Consider the following 21,415-nt stretch of genomic DNA (forward strand, 5'->3'; position numbering starts at 1 on the left):
AACAACAGAGGGATGGTGTTGTAGAACAACAGAGGGATGGTGGTGTAGAACAACAGAGGGATGGTAGTGTAGAACAACAACAACAGAGGGACGGTGGTGTAGAACAACAGAGGGATGGTAGTGTAGAACAACAACAACAGAGGGATGGTGGTGTAGAACAACAGAGGGACGGTGGTGTAGAACAACAGAGGATGGTAGTGTAGAACAACAGAGGGATGGTAGTGTAGAACAACAGAGGGATGGTAGTGTAGAACAACAAACAACAGAGGGATGGTGGGTGTAGAACAACAGAGGGATGGTAGTGTAGAACAACAACAACAGAGGGATGGTGGTGTAGAACAACAACAGAGGGATGGTGGTGTAGAACAAACAACAGAGGGATGGTGGTGTAGAACAACAACAAGAGGATGGTAGTGTAGAACAACAACAGAGGGATGGTAGTGTAAGAACAACAACAGAGGATGGTGGTGTAGAACAACAACAACAGAGGGATGGTGGTGTAGAACAACAACAGAGGGATGGTGGTGTAGAACAGAGGACGGTGGGTAGAACAACAGAGGGATGGTAGTGTAGAACACAGAGGGATGGTAGTGTAGAACAACAACACAGAGGGATGGTGGTGTAGAACAGAGGGACGTGGTGTAGAACAACAGAGGGATGGTAGTGTAGAACAACAACAACAGAGGGATGGTGGTGTAGAACAACAACAACAGAGGGATGGTGGTGTAGAACAACAACAACAGAGGGATGGTGGTGTAGAACAACAGAGGGATGGTGGTGTAGAACAACAACAGAGGGATGGTGGTGTAGAACAACAACAGAGGGATGGTGGTGTAGAACAACAGAGGGATGGTGGTGTTAGAACAACAGAGGGATGGTAGTGTAGAACAACAACAGAGGGACGGTGGTGTAGAACAACAGAGGGATGGTAGTGTAGAACAACAACAGAGGGATGGTGGTGTAGAACAACAACAGAGGGATGGTGGTGTAGAACAACAACAGAGGATGGTGGTGTAGAACAGAGGGACGGTGGTGTAGAACAACAGAGGGATGGTAGTGTAGAACAACAACAACAGAGGGATGGTGGTGTAGAACAACAGAGGGATGGTGGTGTAGAACAACAACAACAGATGGATGGTGGTGTAGAACAACAACAGAGGGATGGTGGTGTAGAACAGAGGGACTGTGGTGTAGAACAACAACAACAGAGGGATGGTGGTGTAGAACAACAGAGGGATGGTAGTGTAGAACAACAACAACAGAGGGATGGTGGTGTAGAACAACAACAACAGAGGGATGGTAGTGTAGAACAACAACAGAGGGATGGTGGTGTAGAACAACAGAGGGATGGTAGTGTAGAACAACAACAACAGAGGGATGGTGGTGTAGAACAACAGAGGGACGGTGGTGTAGAACAACAGAGGGATGGTAGTGTAGAACAACAGAGGGATGGTAGTGTAGAACAACAGAGGGATGGTAGTGTAGAACACAGAGGGATGGTAGTGTAGAACAACAACAACAGAGGGATGGTGGTGTAGACAACAGAGGGATGGTGGTGTAGAACAGAGGGACGGTGGTGTAGAACAACAGAGGGATGGTAGTGTAGAAACAACAACAGAGGGATGGTGGTGTAGAACAACAGAGGGATGGTGGTGTAGAACAACAGAGGGATGGTAGTGTAGAACAACAACAGAGGGATGGTGGTGTAGAACAGAGGGACGGTGGTGTAGAACAACAGAGGGATGGTAGTGTAGAACAACAACAACAGAGGGCTGGTGTGTAGAACAACAGAGGGATGGTGGGTGTACGAACAGAGGGACGGTGGTGTAGAACAGAGGGACGGTGGTGTAGAACAACAGAGGGATGGTAGATGTAGAACAACAACAACAGAGGGATGGTGGTGTAGAAACAGAGGGATGGTAGTGTAGAACAACAGAGGGATGGTAGTGTAGAACAACAACAACAGAGGGATGGTGGTGTAGAACAACAACAGAGGGATGGTGGTGTAGAACAACAGAGGGATGGTAGTGTAGAACAACAACAACAGAGGGATGGTAGTGTAGAACAACAACAACAGAGGGATGGTGGTGTAGAACAACAACAACAGATGGATGGTGGTGGTGTAGAACAACAGAGGGATGGTGGTGTAGAACAACAGAGGGATGGTGGTGTAGAACAACAGAGGGATGGTGGTGTAGAACAACAGAGGGATGGTGGTGTAGAACAACAGAGGGATGGTAGTGTAGAACAACAACAACAGAGGGATGGTGGTGTAGAACAACAGAGGGACGGTGGTGTAGAACAACAGAGGGATGGTAGTGTAGAACAACAACAACAGAGGGATGGTGGTGTAGAACAACAGAGGGATGGTGGTGTAGAACAGAGGGATGGTAGTGTAGAACAACAACAACAGAGGGATGGTGGTGTAGAACAACAGAGGGATGGTAGTGTAGAACAACAACAGAGGGATGGTGGTGTAGAACAACAGAGGGATGGTAGTGTAGAACAACAGAGGGATGGTGGTGTAGAACAACAACAACAGAGGGATGGTGGTGTAGAACAACAACAACAGAGGGATGGTAGTGTAGAACAACAACAACAGAGGGATGGTAGTGTAGAACAACAGAGGGATGGTAGTGTAGAACAACAACAACAGAGGGATGGTGGTGTAGAACAACAACAGAGGGATGGTGGTGTAGAACAACAGAGGGATGGTAGTGTAGAACAACAACAACAGAGGGATGGTAGTGTAGAACAACAACAACAGAGGGATGGTGGTGTAGAACAACAACAACAGATGGATGGTGGTGGTGTAGAACAACAGAGGGATGGTGGTGTAGAACAACAGAGGGATGCTGGTGTAGAACAACAGAGGGATGGTGGTGTAGAACAACAGAGGGATGGTGGTGTAGAACAACAGAGGGATGGTAGTGTAGAACAACAACAACAGAGGGATGTTGGTGTAGAACAACAGAGGGACGGTGGTGTAGAACAACAGAGGGATGGTAGTGTAGAACAACAACAACAGAGGGATGGTGGTGTAGAACAACAGAGGGATGGTGGTGTAGAACAGAGGGACGGTGGTGTAGAACAACAACAACAGAGGGATGGTGGTGTAGAACAGAGGGATGGTAGTGTAGAACAACAACAACAGAGGATGGTGGTGTAGAACAACAGAGGGATGGTAGTGTAGAACAACAGAGGGATGGTGGTGTAGAACAACAACAGAGGGATGGTAGTGTAGAACAACAACAGAGGGATGGTGGTGTAGAACAACAACAACAGAGGGATGGTGGTATAGAACAACAACAACAGAGGGATGGTAGTGTAGAACAACAACAACAGAGGGACGGTGGTGTAGAACAACAGAGGGATGGTAGTGTAGAACAACAGAGGGATGGTAGTGTAGAACAACAGAGGGATGGTAGTGTAGAACAACAACAACAGAGGGATGGTGGTGTAGAACAACAGAGGGATGGTGGGTGTAGAACAGAGGGACGGTGGTGTAGAACAACAGAGGGATGGTGGTGTAGAACAGAGGGACGGTGGTGTAGAACAGAGGGACGGTGGTGTAGAACAACAGAGGGATGGTAGTGTAGAACAACAACAACAGAGGGATGGTGGTGTAGAACAACAACAACAGAGGGATGGTGGTGTAGAACAACAGAGGGATGGTAGTGTAGAACAACAGAGGGATGGTGGTGTAGAACAACAGAGGGACGGTGGTGTAGAACAACAGAGGGACGGTGGTGTAGAACAACAGAGGGATGGTAGTGTAGAACAACAACAACAGAGGGACGGTGGTGTAGAACAACAGAGGGATGGTAGTGTAGAACAACAGAGGGATGGTAGTGTAGAACAACAGAGGGATGGTAGTGTAGAACAACAACAACAGAGGGATGGTGGTGTAGAACAACAGAGGGATGGTGGTGTAGAACAACAGAGGGATGGTGGTGTAGAACAACAGAGGGATGGTGGTGTAGAACAACAGAGGGACGGTGGTGTAGAACAACAAGAGGGATGGTAGTGTAGAACAACAACAACAGAGGGACGGTGGTGTAGAACAACAGAGGGATGGTAGTGTAGAACAACAGAGGGATGGTAGTGTAGAAACACAGAGGGATGGTAGTGTAGAACAACAACAACAGAGGGATGGTGGTGTAGAACAACAGAGGGATGGTGGTGTAGAACAACAGAGGGATGGTGGTGTAGAACAACAGAGGGATGGTAGTGTAGAACAACAACAACAGAGGGACGGTGGTGTAGAACAACAGAGGGATGGTAGTGTAGAACAACAGAGGGACGGTGGTGTAGAACAACAGAGGGATGGTAGTGTAGAACAACAGAGGGATGGTAGTGTAGAACAACAGAGGGATGGTAGTGTAGAACAACAGAGGGATGGTAGTGTAGAACAACAACAACAGAGGGATGGTGGTGTAGAACAACAACAACAGAGGGATGGTGGTGTAGAACAACAGAGGGATGGTGGTGTAGAACAACAGAGGGATGGTAGTGTAGAACAACAACAACAGAGGGACGGTGGTGTAGAACAACAGAGGGATGGTAGTGTAGAACAACAACAACAGAGGGATGGTGGTGTAGAACAACAGAGGGACGGTGGTGTAGAACAACAGAGGGATGGTAGTGTAGAACAACAGAGGGATGGTAGTGTAGAACAACAGAGGGATGGTAGTGTAGAACAACAACAACAGAGGGATGGTGGTGTAGAACAGAGGGACGGTGGTGTAGAACAACAGAGGGATGGTAGTGTAGAACAACAACAACAGAGGGATGGTGGTGTAGAACAACAGAGGGATGGTAGTGTAGAACAACAACAACAGAGGGATGGTGGTGTAGAACAACAACAGAGGGATGGTGGTGTAGAACAACAACAGAGGGATGGTGGTGTAGAACAACAACAGAGGGATGGTAGTGTAGAACAACAACAGAGGGATGGTAGTGTAGAACAACAACAGAGGGATGGTGGTGTAGAACAACAACAACAGAGGGATGGTGGTGTAGAACAACAACAGAGGGATGGTGGTGTAGAACAGAGGGACGGTGGTGTAGAACAACAGAGGGATGGTAGTGTAGAACAACAGAGGGATGGTAGTGTAGAACAACAACAACAGAGGGATGGTGGTGTAGAACAGAGGGACGGTGGTGTAGAACAACAGAGGGATGGTAGTGTAGAACAACAACAACAGAGGGATGGTGGTGTAGAACAACAACAACAGAGGGATGGTGGTGTAGAACAACAACAACAGAGGGATGGTGTGTAGAACAACAGAGGGATGGTGGTGTAGAACAACAACAGAGGGATGGTGGTGTAGAACAACAACAGAGGGATGGTGGTGTAGAACAACAGAGGGATGGTGGTGTAGAACAACAGAGGGATGGTAGTGTAGAACAACAACAGAGGGACGGTGGTGTAGAACAACAACAGAGGGATGGTAGTGTAGAACAACAACAGAGGGATGGTGGTGTAGAACAACAACAGAGGGATGGTGGTGTAGAACAACAGAGGGATGGTGGTGTAGAACAACAACAAGAGGGATGGTGGTGTAGAACAGAGGGACGGTGGTGTAGAACAACAACAACAGAGGGATGGTGGTGTAGAACAACAGAGGGATGGTGGTGTAGAACAACAGAGGGATGGTAGTGTAGAACAACAACAACAGAGGGATGGTGGTGTAGAACAACAACAACAGATGGATGGTGGTGTAGAACAACAACAGAGGGATGGTGGTGTAGAACAACAACAACAGAGGGATGGTGGTGTAGAACAACAGAGGGATGGTAGTGTAGAACAACAACAACAGAGGGATGGTGGTGTAGAACAACAACAACAGAGGGATGGTAGTGTATAACAACAACAGAGGGATGGTGGTGTAGAACAACAGAGGGATGGTAGTGTAGAACAACAGAGGGATGGTAGTGTAGAACAACAACAACAGAGGGATGGTGGTGTAGAACAACAGAGGGACGGTGGTGTAGAACAACAGAGGGATGGTAGTGTAGAACAACAGAGGGATGGTAGTGTAGAACAACAGAGGGATGGTAGTGTAGAACAACAACAGAGGGATGGTGGTGTAGAACAACAGAGGGATGGTGGTGTAGAACAGAGGGACGGTGGTGTAGAACAACAGAGGGATGGTAGTGTAGAACAACAACAACAGAGGGATGGTGGTGTAGAACAACAGAGGGATGGTGGTGTAGAACAACAGAGGGATGGTAGTGTAGAACAACAACAACAGAGGGACGGTGGTGTAGAACAACAGAGGGATGGTAGTGTAGAACAACAACAACAGAGGGATGGTGGTGTAGAACAACAGAGGGATGGTGGTGTAGAACAGAGGGACGGTGGTGTAGAACAGAGGGACGGTGGTGTAGAACAACAGAGGGATGGTAGTGTAGAACAACAACAACAGAGGGATGGTGGTGTAGAACAACAGAGGGATGGTAGTGTAGAACAACAGAGGGATGGTAGTGTAGAACAACAACAACAGAGGGATGGTGGTGTAGAACAACAACAGAGGGATGGTGGTGTAGAACAACAGAGGGATGGTAGTGTAGAACAACAACAACAGAGGGATGGTAGTGTAGAACAACAACAACAGAGGGATGGTGGTGTAGAACAACAACAACAGATGGATGGTGGTGGTGTAGAACAACAGAGGGATGGTGGTGTAGAACAACAGAGGGATGGTGGTGTAGAACAACAGAGGGATGGTGGTGTAGAACAACAGAGGGATGGTGGTGTAGAACAACAGAGGGATGGTAGTGTAGAACAACAACAACAGAGGGATGGTGGTGTAGAACAACAGAGGGACGGTGGTGTAGAACAACAGAGGGATGGTAGTGTAGAACAACAACAACAGAGGGATGGTGGTGTAGAACAACAGAGGGATGGTGGTGTAGAACAGAGGGACGGTGGTGTAGAACAACAACAACAGAGGGATGGTGGTGTAGAACAGAGGGATGGTAGTGTAGAACAACAACAACAGAGGGATGGTGGTGTAGAACAACAGAGGGATGGTAGTGTAGAACAACAACAGAGGGATGGTGGTGTAGAACAACAACAGAGGGATGGTAGTGTAGAACAACAACAGAGGGATGGTGGTGTAGAACAACAACAACAGAGGGATGGTGGTGTAGAACAACAACAACAGAGGGATGGTAGTGTAGAACAACAACAACAGAGGGATGGTAGTGTAGAACAACAGAGGGATGGTAGTGTAGAACAACAACAACAGAGGGATGGTGGTGTAGAACAACAACAGAGGGATGGTGGTGTAGAACAACAGAGGGATGGTAGTGTAGAACAACAACAACAGAGGGATGGTAGTGTAGAACAACAACAACAGAGGGATGGTGGTGTAGAACAACAACAACAGATGGATGGTGGTGGTGTAGAACAACAGAGGGATGGTGGTGTAGAACAACAGAGGGATGGTGGTGTAGAACAACAGAGGGATGGTGGTGTAGAACAACAGAGGGATGGTGGTGTAGAACAACAGAGGGATGGTAGTGTAGAACAACAACAACAGAGGGATGGTGGTGTAGAACAACAGAGGGACGGTGGTGTAGAACAACAGAGGGATGGTAGTGTAGAACAACAACAACAGAGGGATGGTGGTGTAGAACAACAGAGGGATGGTGGTGTAGAACAGAGGGACGGTGGTGTAGAACAACAACAACAGAGGGATGGTGGTGTAGAACAGAGGGATGGTAGTGTAGAACAACAACAACAGAGGGATGGTGGTGTAGAACAACAGAGGGATGGTAGTGTAGAACAACAGAGGGATGGTGGTGTAGAACAACAACAGAGGGATGGTAGTGTAGAACAACAACAGAGGGATGGTGGTGTAGAACAACAACAACAGAGGGATGGTGGTGTAGAACAACAACAACAGAGGGATGGTAGTGTAGAACAACAACAACAGAGGGATGGTAGTGTAGAACAACAACAACAGAGGGACGGTGGTGTAGAACAACAGAGGGATGGTAGTGTAGAACAACAGAGGGATGGTAGTGTAGAACAACAACAACAGAGGGATGGTGGTGTAGAACAACAGAGGGATGGTGGTGTAGAACAGAGGGACGGTGGTGTAGAACAACAGAGGGATGGTGGTGTAGAACAGAGGGACGGTGGTGTAGAACAGAGGGACGGTGGTGTAGAACAACAGAGGGATGGTAGTGTAGAACAACAACAACAGAGGGATGGTGGTGTAGAACAACAGAGGGATGGTAGTGTAGAACAACAGAGGGATGGTAGTGTACAACAACAGAGGGATGGTGGTGTAGAACAACAACAGAGGGATGGTGGTGTAGAACAACAGAGGGATGGTAGTGTAGAACAACAACAACAGAGGGATGGTGGTGTAGAACAACAACAACAGAGGGATGGTGGTGTAGAACAACAACAACAGAGGGATGGTGGTGTAGAACAACAACAACAGATGGATGGTGGTGGTGTAGAACAACAGAGGGATGGTGGTGTAGAACAACAGAGGGATGGTGGTGTAGAACAACAACAGAGGGATGGTGGTGTAGAACAACAACAGAGGGATGGTGGTGTAGAACAACAACAGAGGGATGGTAGTGTAGAACAGAGGGATGGTAGTGTAGAACAACAACAACAGAGGGATGGTGGTGTAGAACAACAACAACAGATGGATGGTGGTGTAGAACAACAGAGGGATGGTGGTGTAGAACAGAGGGACGGTGGTGTAGAACAGAGGGACGGTGGTGTAGAACAACAGAGGGACGGTAGTGTAGAACAACAGAGGGACGGTAGTGTAGAACAACAGAGGGACGGTAGTGTAGAACAACAACAACAACAGAGGGATGGTGGTGTAGAACAACAGAGGGACGGTGGTGTAGAACAACAGAGGGATGGTAGTGTAGAACAACAGAGGGATGGTAGTGTAGAACAACAACAACAGAGGGATGGTGGTGTAGAACAACAGAGGGATGGTGGTGTAGAACAGAGGGACGGTGGTGTAGAACAACAGAGGGATGGTAGTGTAGAACAACAACAACAACAGAGGGATGGTGGTGTAGAACAACAGAGGGATGGTAGTGTAGAACAACAACAACAGAGGGATGGTGGTGTAGAACAGAGGGACGGTGGTGTAGAACAACAGAGGGATGGTAGTGTAGAACAACAACAACAGAGGGATGGTGGTGTAGAACAACAACAACAGAGGGATGGTGGTGTAGAACAACAACAGAGGGATGGTGGTGTAGAACAGAGGGACGGTGGTGTAGAACAGAGGGACGGTTGTGTAGAACAACAGAGGGATGGTAGTGTAGAACAACAACAACAACAGAGGGATGGTGGTGTAGAACAACAACAACAGAGGGATGGTGGTGTAGAACAGAGGGACGGTGGTGTAGAACAACAGAGGGATGGTAGTGTAGAACAACAACAACAGAGGGATGGTGGTGTAGAACAACAACAACAGAGGGATGGTGGTGTAGAACAACAACAGAGGGATGGTGGTGTAGAACAGAGGGACGGTGGTGTAGAACAGAGGGACGGTGGTGTAGAACAACAGAGGGATGGTAGTGTAGAACAACAACAACAACAGAGGGATGGTGGTGTAGAACAACAGAGGGATGGTAGTGTAGAACAACAACAACAGAGGGATGGTGGTGTAGAACAGAGGGACGGTGGTGTAGAACAACAGAGGGATGGTAGTGTAGAACAACAACAACAGAGGGATGGTGGTGTAGAACAACAACAACAGAGGGATGGTGGTGTAGAACAACAACAGAGGGATGGTGGTGTAGAACAGAGGGACGGTGGTGTAGAACAGAGGGACGGTGGTGTAGAACAACAGAGGGATGGTAGTGTAGAACAACAACAACAGAGGGATGGTGGTGTAGAACAACAGAGGGATGGTAGTGTAGAACAACAACAACAGAGGGATGGTGGTGTAGAACAACAACAGAGGGATGGTGGTGTAGAACAACAGAGGGATGGTAGTGTAGAACAACAACAACAGAGGGATGGTGGTGTAGAACAACAACAACAGAGGGATGGTGGTGTAGAACAACAACAACAGAGGGATGGTGGTGTAGAACAACAGAGGGATGGTGGTGTAGAACAACAGAGGGATGGTGGTGTAGAACAACAGAGGGATTGTAGTGTAGAACAACAACAGAGGGATGGTGGTGTAGAACAACAGAGGGACGGTGGTGTAGAACAACAGAGGGATGGTAGTGTAGAACAACAACAACAGAGGGATGGTGGTGTAGAACAACAGAGGGATGGTGGTGTAGAACAGAGGGACGGTGGTGTAGAACAACAACAACAGAGGGATGGTGGTGTAGAACAACAGAGGGATGGTAGTGTAGAACAACAGAGGGATGGTAGTGTAGAACAACAGAGGGATGGTAGTGTAGAACAACAACAACAGAGGGATGGTGGTGTAGAACAACAGAGGGATGGTGGTGTAGAACAGAGGGACGGTGGTGTAGAACAGAGGGACGGTGGTGTAGAACAACAGAGGGATGGTGGTGTAGAACAACAACAACAGAGGGATGGTGGTGTAGAACAACAACAGAGGGATGGTGGTGTAGAACAACAACAGAGGGATGGTAGTGTAGAACAGAGGGATGGTAGTGTAGAACAACAACAACAGAGGGATGGTGGTGTAGAACAACAACAACAGATGGATGGTGGTGTAGAACAACAACAGAGGGATGGTGGTGTAGAACAGAGGGACGGTGGTGTAGAACAACAGAGGGATGGTAGTGTAGAACAACAGAGGGATGGTGGTGTAGAACAACAGAGGGATGGTGGTGTAGAACAACAACAGAGGGATGGTGGTGTAGAACAACAGAGGGATGGTAGTGTAGAACAACAGAGGGATGGTGGTGTAGAACAACAGAGGGATGGTGGTGTAGAACAACAGAGGGATGGTAGTGTAGAACAACAACAACAGAGGGACGGTGGTGTAGAACAACAGAGGGATGGTAGTGTAGAACAACAGAGGGATGGTAGTGTAGAACAACAGAGGGATGGTAGTGTAGAACAACAACAACAGAGGGATGGTGGTGTAGAACAACAGAGGGATGGTGGTGTAGAACAACAGAGGGATGGTGGTGTAGAACAACAGAGGGATGGTAGTGTAGAACAACAGAGGGATGGTAGTGTAGAACAGAGGGACGGTGGTGTAGAACAACAGAGGGATGGTAGTGTAGAACAACAACAACAGAGGGATGGTGGTGTAGAACAACAGAGGGATGGTAGTGTAGAACAGAGGGATGGTAGTGTAGAACAACAGAGGGATGGTGGTGTAGAACAACAGAGGGATGGTGGTGTAGAACAACAGAGGGATGGTGGTGTAGAACAACAGAGGGACGGTGGTGTAGAACAACAGAGGGATGGTAGTGTAGAACAACAACAACAGAGGGACGGTGGTGTAGAACAACAGAGGGACGGTGGTGTAGAACAACAGAGGGATGGTAGTGTAGAACAACAGAGGGATGGTAGTGTAGAACAACAACAACAGAGGGATGGTGGTGTAGAACAACAGAGGGATGGTGGTGTAGAACAACAGAGGGATGGTGGTGTAGAACAACAGAGGGATGGTGGTGTAGAACAACAGAGGGATGGTAGTGTAGAACAACAACAACAGAGGGACGGTGGTGTAGAACAACAGAGGGATGGTAGTGTAGAACAACAGAGGGATGGTAGTGTAGAACAACAGAGGGATGGTAGTGTAGAACAACAGAGGGATGGTAGTGTAGAACAACAACAACAGAGGGATGGTGGTGTAGAACAACAGAGGGATGGTAGTGTAGAACAACAACAACAGAGGGACGGTGGTGTAGAACAACAGAGGGATGGTAGTGTAGAACAACAACAACAGAGGGATGGTGGTGTAGAACAACAACAACAGAGGGATGGTGGTGTAGAACAACAGAGGGATGGTAGTGTAGAACAACAGAGGGATGGTAGTGTAGAACAACAGAGGGATGGTGGTGTAGAACAACAGAGGGATGGTGGTGTAGAACAACAGAGGGATGGTGGTGTAGAACAACAGAGGGATGGTGGTGTAGAACAACAGAGGGATGGTGGTGTAGAACAACAGAGGGATGGTGGTGTAGAACAACAGAGGGATGGTGGTGTAGAACAACAGAGGGATGGTGGTGTAGAACAACAGAGGGATGGTGGTGTAGAACAACAGAGGGATGGTGGTGTAGAACAACAGAGGGATGGTATGGTGTCGAACAACAGAGGGATGGTGGTGTAGAACAACAGAGGGATGGTGGTGTAGAACAACAGAGGGATGGTGGTGTAGAACAACAGAGGGATGGTGGTGTAGAACAACAGAGGGATGGTGGTGTAGAACAACAGAGGGATGGTGGTGTAGAACAACAGAGGGATGGTGGTGTAGAACAACAGAGGGATGGTGGTGTAGAACAACAGAGGGATGGTGGTGTAGAACAACAACAACAGGGTGTGGTAGTGTATGAATCCAGCAGACTGTTAGTTAGGCCATATTCATCAAGACAACACAGAATATCTTCCATTACACAGGGTATATGAAATATACAGTCAAGTGTTCCCAGGAAAGATAGATAACAGCCAGCAGTTCTGCCTGACCTGACAGTTTGTTAGGGAAATGACCGGATGACAAGACTAGCCGACCTAAATTTCTGCACCATCTAAATTATCTCTGCATGCAAATACTCACGTTAACCAGTAGCCATGTCAGTCTAAATGGGCCTGCAGTCTAATCTTTGCTTCCTCAATTTCTCTCAAAGCTCATTGGAGGAGGGGATCCAAGGTCCCTCCCTCCTCTAATGAGCTTTGAGAGGAAACAAGAATTTTGACAGCTAGTACCTTTTCACACACAGCCCAAGTTTGGTAATAGATATAGACAGGATGCTATAGCTTTTGTAACTTCCTGTCTGACTCAACCACTGGCAGCGTGTCACAGGAAGTACATCCATCAGGAAGTAAGAGTCAGACATCGTCAGCGGTTCCAAAGTGACGTCACCTCAAGCACAGCCAGGCGTGCACTAACGCCCCGCACCTCTGATTCAGAGGGTTGCATGAAGAAGACACATTTCAGTTGGGGATACCTAGTCAGTTGTTCCTTTTCCTTCCCCTAACCACCTTCCAATCCACAGTTATGAAACATACCGAAGACAACAAAAAAATGATATCAAAAACATCCTGACAGCTGTGATGGAGGGGAAGTTTCAGTAATGTTTTTTAATAGATATATTTTTAAATACAGACAGGTTTCCATCCAATTGGTGACAGATTCTACCTACTGACAGTCACTTAATTAGCCTATGTCAGGAATATATTTAGTTTTATTGTAAGTCAGTTGACTGCTAGACTGTCTAATTACTGACCCGGGGGGCCCCCCCCATTGATTTTGTTAGTCACTCACTCAGATATCATATTAAAAACTGCCAACGTTTCTCTCCACCCGACGGCAAAATGTGTACGACAGCAATAAATTAGCGGTAAACTGCTGAATCTCTTCTCTGCCTCATGGCAAAATGAGTCAAATAACTGCTGAATCTCTTCTCTGCCTCATGGCAAAATGAGTCAAATAACTGCTGAATCTCTTCTCTGCCTCATGGCAGAATGAGTCAAATAACTGCTGAATCTCTTCTCTGCCTCATGTCAAAATGAGTCAAATAACTGCTGAATCTCTTCTCTGCCTCATGGCAAAATGAGTCAAATAACTGCTGAATCTCTTCTCTGCCTCATGTCAAAATGAGTCAAATAACTGCTGAATCTCTTCTCTGCCTCATGGCAAAATGAGTCAAATAACTGCTGAATCTCTTCTCTGCCTCATGGCAAAATGAGTCAAATAACTGCTGAATCTCTTCTCTGCCTCATGGCAAAATGAGTCAAATAACTGCTGAATCTCTTCTCTGCCGCATGGCAAAATGAGTCAAATAACTGCTGAATCTCTTCTCTGCCTCATGGCAAAATGAGTCAAATAACTGCTGAATCTCTTCTCTGCCGCATGGCAAAATGAGTCAAATAACTGCTGAATCTCTTCTCTGCCTCGGGAGGTCTGGAGTGCTCACCTCGTGATGAATATAGTCCCACACATATATATATATATATATATATCACACACACACACACACCTGTCCCATGGAGAGTTCTTTAGACCAGCAGCCTCCCTATCATCCTCAGAGATAGCAGGCTCATAAACACTGGCCCAAACTGTCAACTGACTGATAGGAAAATACCTATTCAAATACAACTGGGACTGCAGGCGTTGCATCAGACAGACCCGGGCCACGTTCAGTAGCAAAACATTGTGGAACATTGAAAATGGTCCCTCCTGCCCCTGCCTGAACTGTGCTCTTTGGAATGTCTTGCCGTAAAAGCCAAACTCAATATCCACGTCGACTCTCCCTCATGTCACTCTGCTGCTGAGTTTGATTGACTGTCTTGACCTGAAGCAACTTGTTGATATCTCCCCCCCCACACACACACACTTGACCTGGTCATCACTGACCACATCAACAACATGCAGGTCTATGACCTCAGTGTGCCTGACCACAAGGTTGTCTCACTGGACTTGACATTCCTTCCCCCCTCTAACCACGTCCAAGCATCGCATACGTTTCCAGAACTAGAAAACATCGACCCAGCCAGCCTGTCAGTGGATGAAATTGTGGAGTTCTTACAACCAACCCCTGAGCATTGTGCTTGACCTCCACGCCTCCATAAAAACACAGGACATCACGTTCGCTCACTCAGCTCCCTGGTTTACTCCATGTCACAAACCGGCTCATAGCCCATAACAAAGAGGGCAACAACGTGGAGATAATAAATATATTTGTGTTATTCCTTAAGTAAACTATATACACAATTAACAATGGTGTGTAGTCAGTTATCAGTAGTGTAAGTGAGTGGTTGCATGCAGAGATGGTGATAATGAGGGGTGTTGAGAGGTGCCAAAAACAAACCACAAAATGCCACAACCAAAGCATAACATTGTGTCTGCATGGAGAGAGTCTCCTCAATGAATGGGAGGTGTATTTATCCCCTGGACACACCGGGGCCCAGGTGTGTCCCATTTCACTGATGACCCTCCCAGTTCCGCCCACCAACATCCTATTAAGGATAAGAAGAGTAAAGAGAAAGAATTCGGCAGACAGAGGTGGGAGGGTCGTCACATCCAAGAACTATAAAATATTAAATCCATTGGCTGCATCCTGGAGCGTCTCAGAAACTTGGGCCTCAACAGCCCCCTTCTGAAGCCCCGCCCTGGACCCAGAAGTACTGGCCAATTACAGGCCAATATCCAACTTCTCCTTTCTTTCTAAGGTGTTGGGGGAAAAAAGTGGTTGATGTACAGCTTCAAGGCCATCTCAATCAGAAGCACCCATTTGAGAAGTTCCAGTCAAGTTTCTGGCCCACAGCACTGAAAAACGGCCCTCAGGGTCACCAATGACCTGCTGATGGCGGCTGATGCAGGCAGTCTCCAGATCATCCTGGACATGCACGCAGACACGGTCGACCACCCCACCCTCCTGAAATGCCTCCGGGACACCATTGGACTGTCTGGACCAGCTCTGAGCTGGTTCCACTCCTACCTCTCAGACAGGACGGAGTACTTGTCGAGAGGTGGGTCCAGGTCCCAGACCCACCACATCACCTGCGGTGTCCCACATGGATCTGTTCTTGGACCCATTTTAATTTTTTTTATTTAACCTTTATTTAACTAGGCAAGTCAGTTAAGAACAAATTATTTTTTCTCAATGACGGCCTAGGAACAGTGGGTTAACTGCAGAACGACAGATTTGTACCTTGTCAGCTCGGGGATTTGAACTTGCAACCTTTCGGTTACTAGTCCCACGCTCTAACCACTAGGCTACCCTGCCGCCAATACATGCTCACCCCCATTGGGTTGTGTGGAATCTCGTTCCACTGCTATGCTGTTGACACCCAGCTGTAGGTGTCAACAGCCCCCCAAGTCCCTCTGATGCATGTGCTCGTCTGAACACCTGCCTTGAGGAGGAGAGATGAGGGCATGGATGAAGCAAAACATCCTTCAACTGAACAGCAGCAAAACCAAAGCCCTACTAGTTGGCAGCCCCGACCAGGTCCAGCATGCACCAATAACACACCTCACCATTGCAGGACAGAACGTTTCTGGCCCCCTCAGGTTCCAGTCTGGGTGCAAAGCTCCATTCCTCCCTGACAGCCGCATCAAACAAAAGTGTAAAACGTAATTCTATCACCTCAAGAGCATTGACCAAACTCAGTCCCACCCCCTCACTCAGTCTGATGCAGAGAAGCTGGTCCATGCCTTTATCTCCTCAAGGCTGGACTACTACAATACAGTGTTCACCGGGATCCCTGGGAGGAGTCTCCAGGACTACTACAACACAGTCTTCACCTGGATCCCTGGCAGGAGTCTCCAGGACTACTACAACACAGTGTTCACCTGGATCCCAGGCAGGAGTCTCCAGGACTACTAGTACACTGTCTTCACCTGGATCCCTGGCAGGAGTCTCCAGGACTACTAGTACACTGTCTGCACCTGGATCCCTGGCAGGAGTCTCCAGGACTACTACAACAGTGTTCACCTGGATCCCTGGCAGGAGTCTCCTGGCTCCCCAGCTCAACACCACCACATCAACTCCATCCTGGCTCCCCATCACATCACCTCCATCCTGGCTCCCCATCTCAGCACCATCACATCACCTCCATCCTGGCTCCCCATCTCAACTCCATCCTGGCTCCCCATCACATCACCTCCATCCTGGCTCCCCATCTCAGCACCGTCACATCACCTCCATCCTGGCTCCCCATCTCAGCACCATCACATCACCTCCATCCTGGCTCCCCATCTCAGCACCATCACATCACCTCCATCCTGGCTCCTCCAGTCTCTCTCGTCCCCTCCTGTACTCCCTGTTCACCCACGACTGCATGGCCAGGCATGACTCCAACACCATCATTAAGTTTGCAGATGACACAACAGTGGTAGGCCTGATCACCGACAACGACAAGACAGCCTATAGAGAGGAGGTCAGAGACCTGGCCGGGTGGTGCCAGAATAACAACCTATCCCTCAAAGTAACCAAGACTAAGGAGATTATTGTGGACTACAGGAAAAGGAGGACCGAGCACGCCCACATTCTCATCGACGGGGCTGTAGTGGAGCAGGTTGAGAGCTTCAAGTTCCTTGGTGTCCACATCAACAACAAACTAGAATGGGCCAAACACACCAAGACAGTCGTGAAGAGGGCACGACAAAGCCTATTCCCCCTCAGTAAACTAAAAAGATTTGGCATGGATCCTGAGATCCTCAAAAGGTTCTACAGCTGCAACATCGAGAGCATCCTGACTGGTTGCATCACTGCCTGGTACAGCAATTGCTCGGCCTCTGACCGCAAGGCACTACAGAGGGTAGTGCGTACGGCCCAGTACATCACTGGGGCTACGCTGCCTGCCATCCAGGACCTCTACACCAGGCAGTGTCAGAGGAAGGCCCTAAAAATTGTCAAAGACCCCAGCCACCCCAGTCATAGACTGTTCTCTCTGCTACCGCATGGCAAGCAGTACAGGAGTGTCAGGTCTAGGACAAAAAGGCTTCTCAGTTTTTACCCCCCAAGCCATAAGACTCCTGAACAGGTAATCAAATGGCTACCCGGACTATTTGCATTGTGTGCCACCCCCAACCCCTCTTTTACACTGCTGCTACTCTCCGTTTATCAAATATGCATAGTCACTTTAACTATACATTCATGTACATACTACCTCAATTGGGCTGACCAACCAGTGCTCCCGCACATTGGCTAACCAGGCTATGTACATTGTGTCCCTCCGCCCACCACCCGCCAACCCCTCTTTTACGCTACTGCTACTCTCTGTTCATCATATATGCATAGTCACTTTAACCAGATCTACATACTACCTCAATCAGCCTGACTAACCGGTGTCTGTATGTAGCCTCTCTACTGTTGTAGCCTCTCTACTGTTATAGAGCCTCGCTACTGTTAAAGCCTCGCTACTTTATAGCCTCCCTACTGTTAGAGCCTCGCTACTGTTATAGCCTCGCTACTTTATAGCCTCCCTACTGTTATAGCCTCGCTACTGTTATAGCCTCGCTACTTTATAGCCTCGCTACTGTTATAGCCTCCCTACTGTTATAGCCTCCCTACTTTATAGCCTCCCTACTGTTATAGAGCCTCGCTACTGTTATAGCCTCGCTACTGTATATAGCCTCTACTGTATATAGCCTCCCTACTGTTATAGCCTCGCTACTGTTATAGCCTCGCTACTGTTATAGCCTCCCTACTGTTATAGCCTCGCTACTTTATAGCCTCCCTACTGTTATAGAGCCTCGCTACTGTTATAGCCTCGCTACTGTATATAGCCTCTCTACTGTATATAGCCTCTCTACTGTTATAGCCTCGCTACTTTATAGCCTCCCTACTGTTATATAGCCTCCCTACTGTTTATAGCCTCCCTACTGTATATAGCCTCCCTACTGTTTATAGCCTCCCTACTGTTTATAGCCTCCCTACTGTTTATAGCCTCCCTACTGTTTATAGCCTCCCTACTGTTTATAGCCTCCCTACTGTTTATAGCCTCCCTACTGTTTATAGCCTCCCTACTGTTTATAGCCTCTCTACTGTTATAGCCTCCCTACTGTTATAGCCTCCCTACTGTATATAGCCTCCCTACTGTATATAGCCTCCCTACTGTATATAGCCTCTCTACTGTATATAGCCTCCCTACTGTATATAGCCTCCCTACTGTTATAGCCTCACTACTGTATATAGCCTCACTACTGTATATAGCCTCCCTACTGTATATAGCCTCCCTACTGTATATAGCCTCCCTACTGTATATAGCCTCCCTACTGTATATAGCCTGTCTTTTTACTGTTGTTTTTATTTCGTTACTTAATACCTTTTTTGCACTGTTGGTTAGAGGCTGTAAGTAAGCATTTCACTGTTGTATTTGGCACACGTGACAAATAAACTTTGATTTAATTCATAACAACGCCCCTCCTTATCTCAAGGAAGTGCTCTTCCTCCATAACGCCCCCCTCAGATCAAGCGATAACCTGCTCTTCCACGCCTCCGGGACCAAGCTCTGTCCCTCGGGGGATCGGGCTGTCAGCTCTACTTTTTTTTGTTGATTTTATGCACTTGCAAATGATTCTGTATAATGAGAAGAGCTTTACAAATGTAATAAATAATAATAATAATGTTATTATAATGAAGGGCTTGATGAGTTCAATCAGGTGTGCTAGTTGTGTAATAGTTCAAATAAATGGAAGGGCTGAGGGTCCCTGAGTAGAGGTTGGAAAAACGCTGCTCTAAACTAGAGTCAAGTCAACAGGTCATACCTTGTAGTTCTCCAGTTCCATGTGTAGCCTGTTGTTCTGTGTGACGAGTTCTCGGTTCTGTGTTTCACACTGCTTGAGTTCAGTCTCCAGTTCCACCTCGTAGTCACGACTCATCTGCTGGAACTCCTGTAGCTCCTCCTGCGCCTCCTCAGCCCTGGGAGAGGTTAGGGGTCAATATGGTGGTTGTGGAGTAACAGAGGACACTACGGTTTAAGCAGATACCTGTGGGTACCTCTGCTGTAGCATGGCAGACTGCTCCTTTCTTTCTTTCTCTCTGTCTGTGTCTGTGTGTGTGTACCTCTGTTGGTGCTTGGCAGTCTGTTCCTTCCAGTAGTCCACCTCCTCCTCCAGAGAGACAAACTTAAGGGACTCTGGTTCTCCCATCTCTGCCCACGCCACTGGTCACTCTTCTCTATCCGATCTCTTCTCTCCCTCTCTTACAGTTCTCCTCTCACTGAGTCAGTAAATGGAAGGAAGGCGAGAGTCAGTAAATGGAAGGCGGGAGAGAGTCAGTAAATGGAAGGAAGGAGAGAGTCAGTAAATGGAAGGCAGGCGAGAGTCAGTAAATGGAAGGCAGGCACGAGTCAGTAAACAGGTACGAGTCAGTAAACAGGTACGAGTCAGTAAACGGGTACGAGTCAGTAAACGGGTACGAGTCAGTAAACGGGTACGAGTCAGTAAACGGGTACGAGTCAGTAAACGGGTACGAGTCAGTAAACGGGTACGAGTCAGTAAACGGGTACGAGTCAGTAGGCTAAACTTAGATGATCAACAGTGATTGATACTTTTTCAACCAAAAGAGATAACGAGTTCTCTAGTCAGCATTTCCAAGTCAACAATGTGCTTCAGGCAAGAAAGGACAGCAGAAAAGGGTTAAAGGAGTTTAGTGCAAACTACAATGACATAAGTCATCACAGTCATCCCCTAGCTAGCTAACGAGTGCGCTGTCAGTGTCAACTGATGACAATAGGCTGGCTGTCAAACTATAGGAACGCAAAGAAAAGCACAACGCAAGGCTTAATGAACATCAATTTTATTTAAAAAGCCATTTTTTACATCAGCCGATGTCAAAAGTGCTGTACAGAAACCCAGCCTGAAACCCCAAACAGCAAGCAATGCAGGTGTAGAAGCACGGTGGCTAAGAAATACTCCCTAGAAAAGCCAGAACCTAGGAAGAAACCTAGAGAGGAACCAGGCTATGAGGGGTGGCCTGTCCCCTTCTGGCTGTGCCAGGTGGAGATTGAATAAACATGATATATTAATGTACTGTTAATTAAACAAAGCAAATAGACCAATTTGGAATATGACTTGTTTATTTTGTAGCCATTGCCATTCTACTCATAATCAAAATCTTAAAAGCAGTGTTTGTAAGATTTAAACAATATCTAAACTTGTACATTCAAGTACTTGCTAACTGATGTTTGGCAGCAAGCAAACAAGGCAGCAAACAAAAGAGACTGCACTTTGGTCAGAACACAAAAGGGGAAGTGTATTCTCGCCTTCACACCAGTGACAAGCAGTGTCAACTGGATAACGTTAGATTGCTAATGCTTGCAATATGTCGTCTCTGGTCAAAATAAGTAGCTATGCTCTGGCATTTATTTTCTGCCAATTTTACAATAACGCAACCAGAGTCAGAATTGACAAAAAGCAGTTAAATGTATATGTGCAGACAGCATCATTTGCCAATACATCGAACTATCGGACGAGTCTGTCATAAATTCACGTTACCATCGCGATTTAAATCCCAGTAAATTGACAGTTAATACTAACCTACCTAGGATTGCTTGCGATGGCTAGCAGCCGGTGCTCCAACAGTGCCGAAAGATGACGGTACCTTTATAACGGAGCTACAAAACGGAACAGAAGTATCCAGCAAATGTTGTTACATAGATCATTCCTTGGCTGAAAGTAGTGACAAAGTTGCCACCTAGAACAACGCGAAGGTTGCATATATATCTCTTTTGTCCAAAGTAGACTCATCGCTAATCCTCCAACCACCGCGATAGTTTAACCGCTCACCATTGGTCGGTTATACTGTCAAT

At 47.3% G+C, this 21,415-nt stretch overlaps 1 protein-coding gene across 2 annotated transcripts in view; it reads right to left on the reverse strand.

Moving 5' to 3' along the window:
- The window catches only part of LOC109885223 (nuclear distribution protein nudE homolog 1-like), a 43,464-nt gene extending 22,049 nt beyond the window's left edge, over window positions 1–21,415 (reverse strand). Inside the window, exons 1-3 of one of the 2 annotated variants that reach the window (XM_031813921.1) lie at window positions 21,148–21,415; window positions 19,669–19,824; window positions 19,371–19,524 (exon numbers count right to left, since the gene is read on the reverse strand). In XM_031813921.1, coding sequence (XP_031669781.1) covers window positions 19,371–19,524; window positions 19,669–19,754 — 240 coding nt within the window. In that variant the 5' untranslated portion in view covers window positions 19,755–19,824; window positions 21,148–21,415. Of the gene's footprint in view, window positions 1–19,370; window positions 19,525–19,668; window positions 19,825–21,143 lie in introns of both variants that reach the window. The other variant, XM_031813922.1, reaches the window with a different exon arrangement.

The sequence above is a fragment of the Oncorhynchus kisutch genome, unplaced genomic scaffold, assembly GCF_002021735.2.
Source record: "Oncorhynchus kisutch isolate 150728-3 unplaced genomic scaffold, Okis_V2 Okis06b-Okis10b_hom, whole genome shotgun sequence".
In the NCBI taxonomy this organism is placed as follows: domain Eukaryota; kingdom Metazoa; phylum Chordata; class Actinopteri; order Salmoniformes; family Salmonidae; genus Oncorhynchus; species Oncorhynchus kisutch.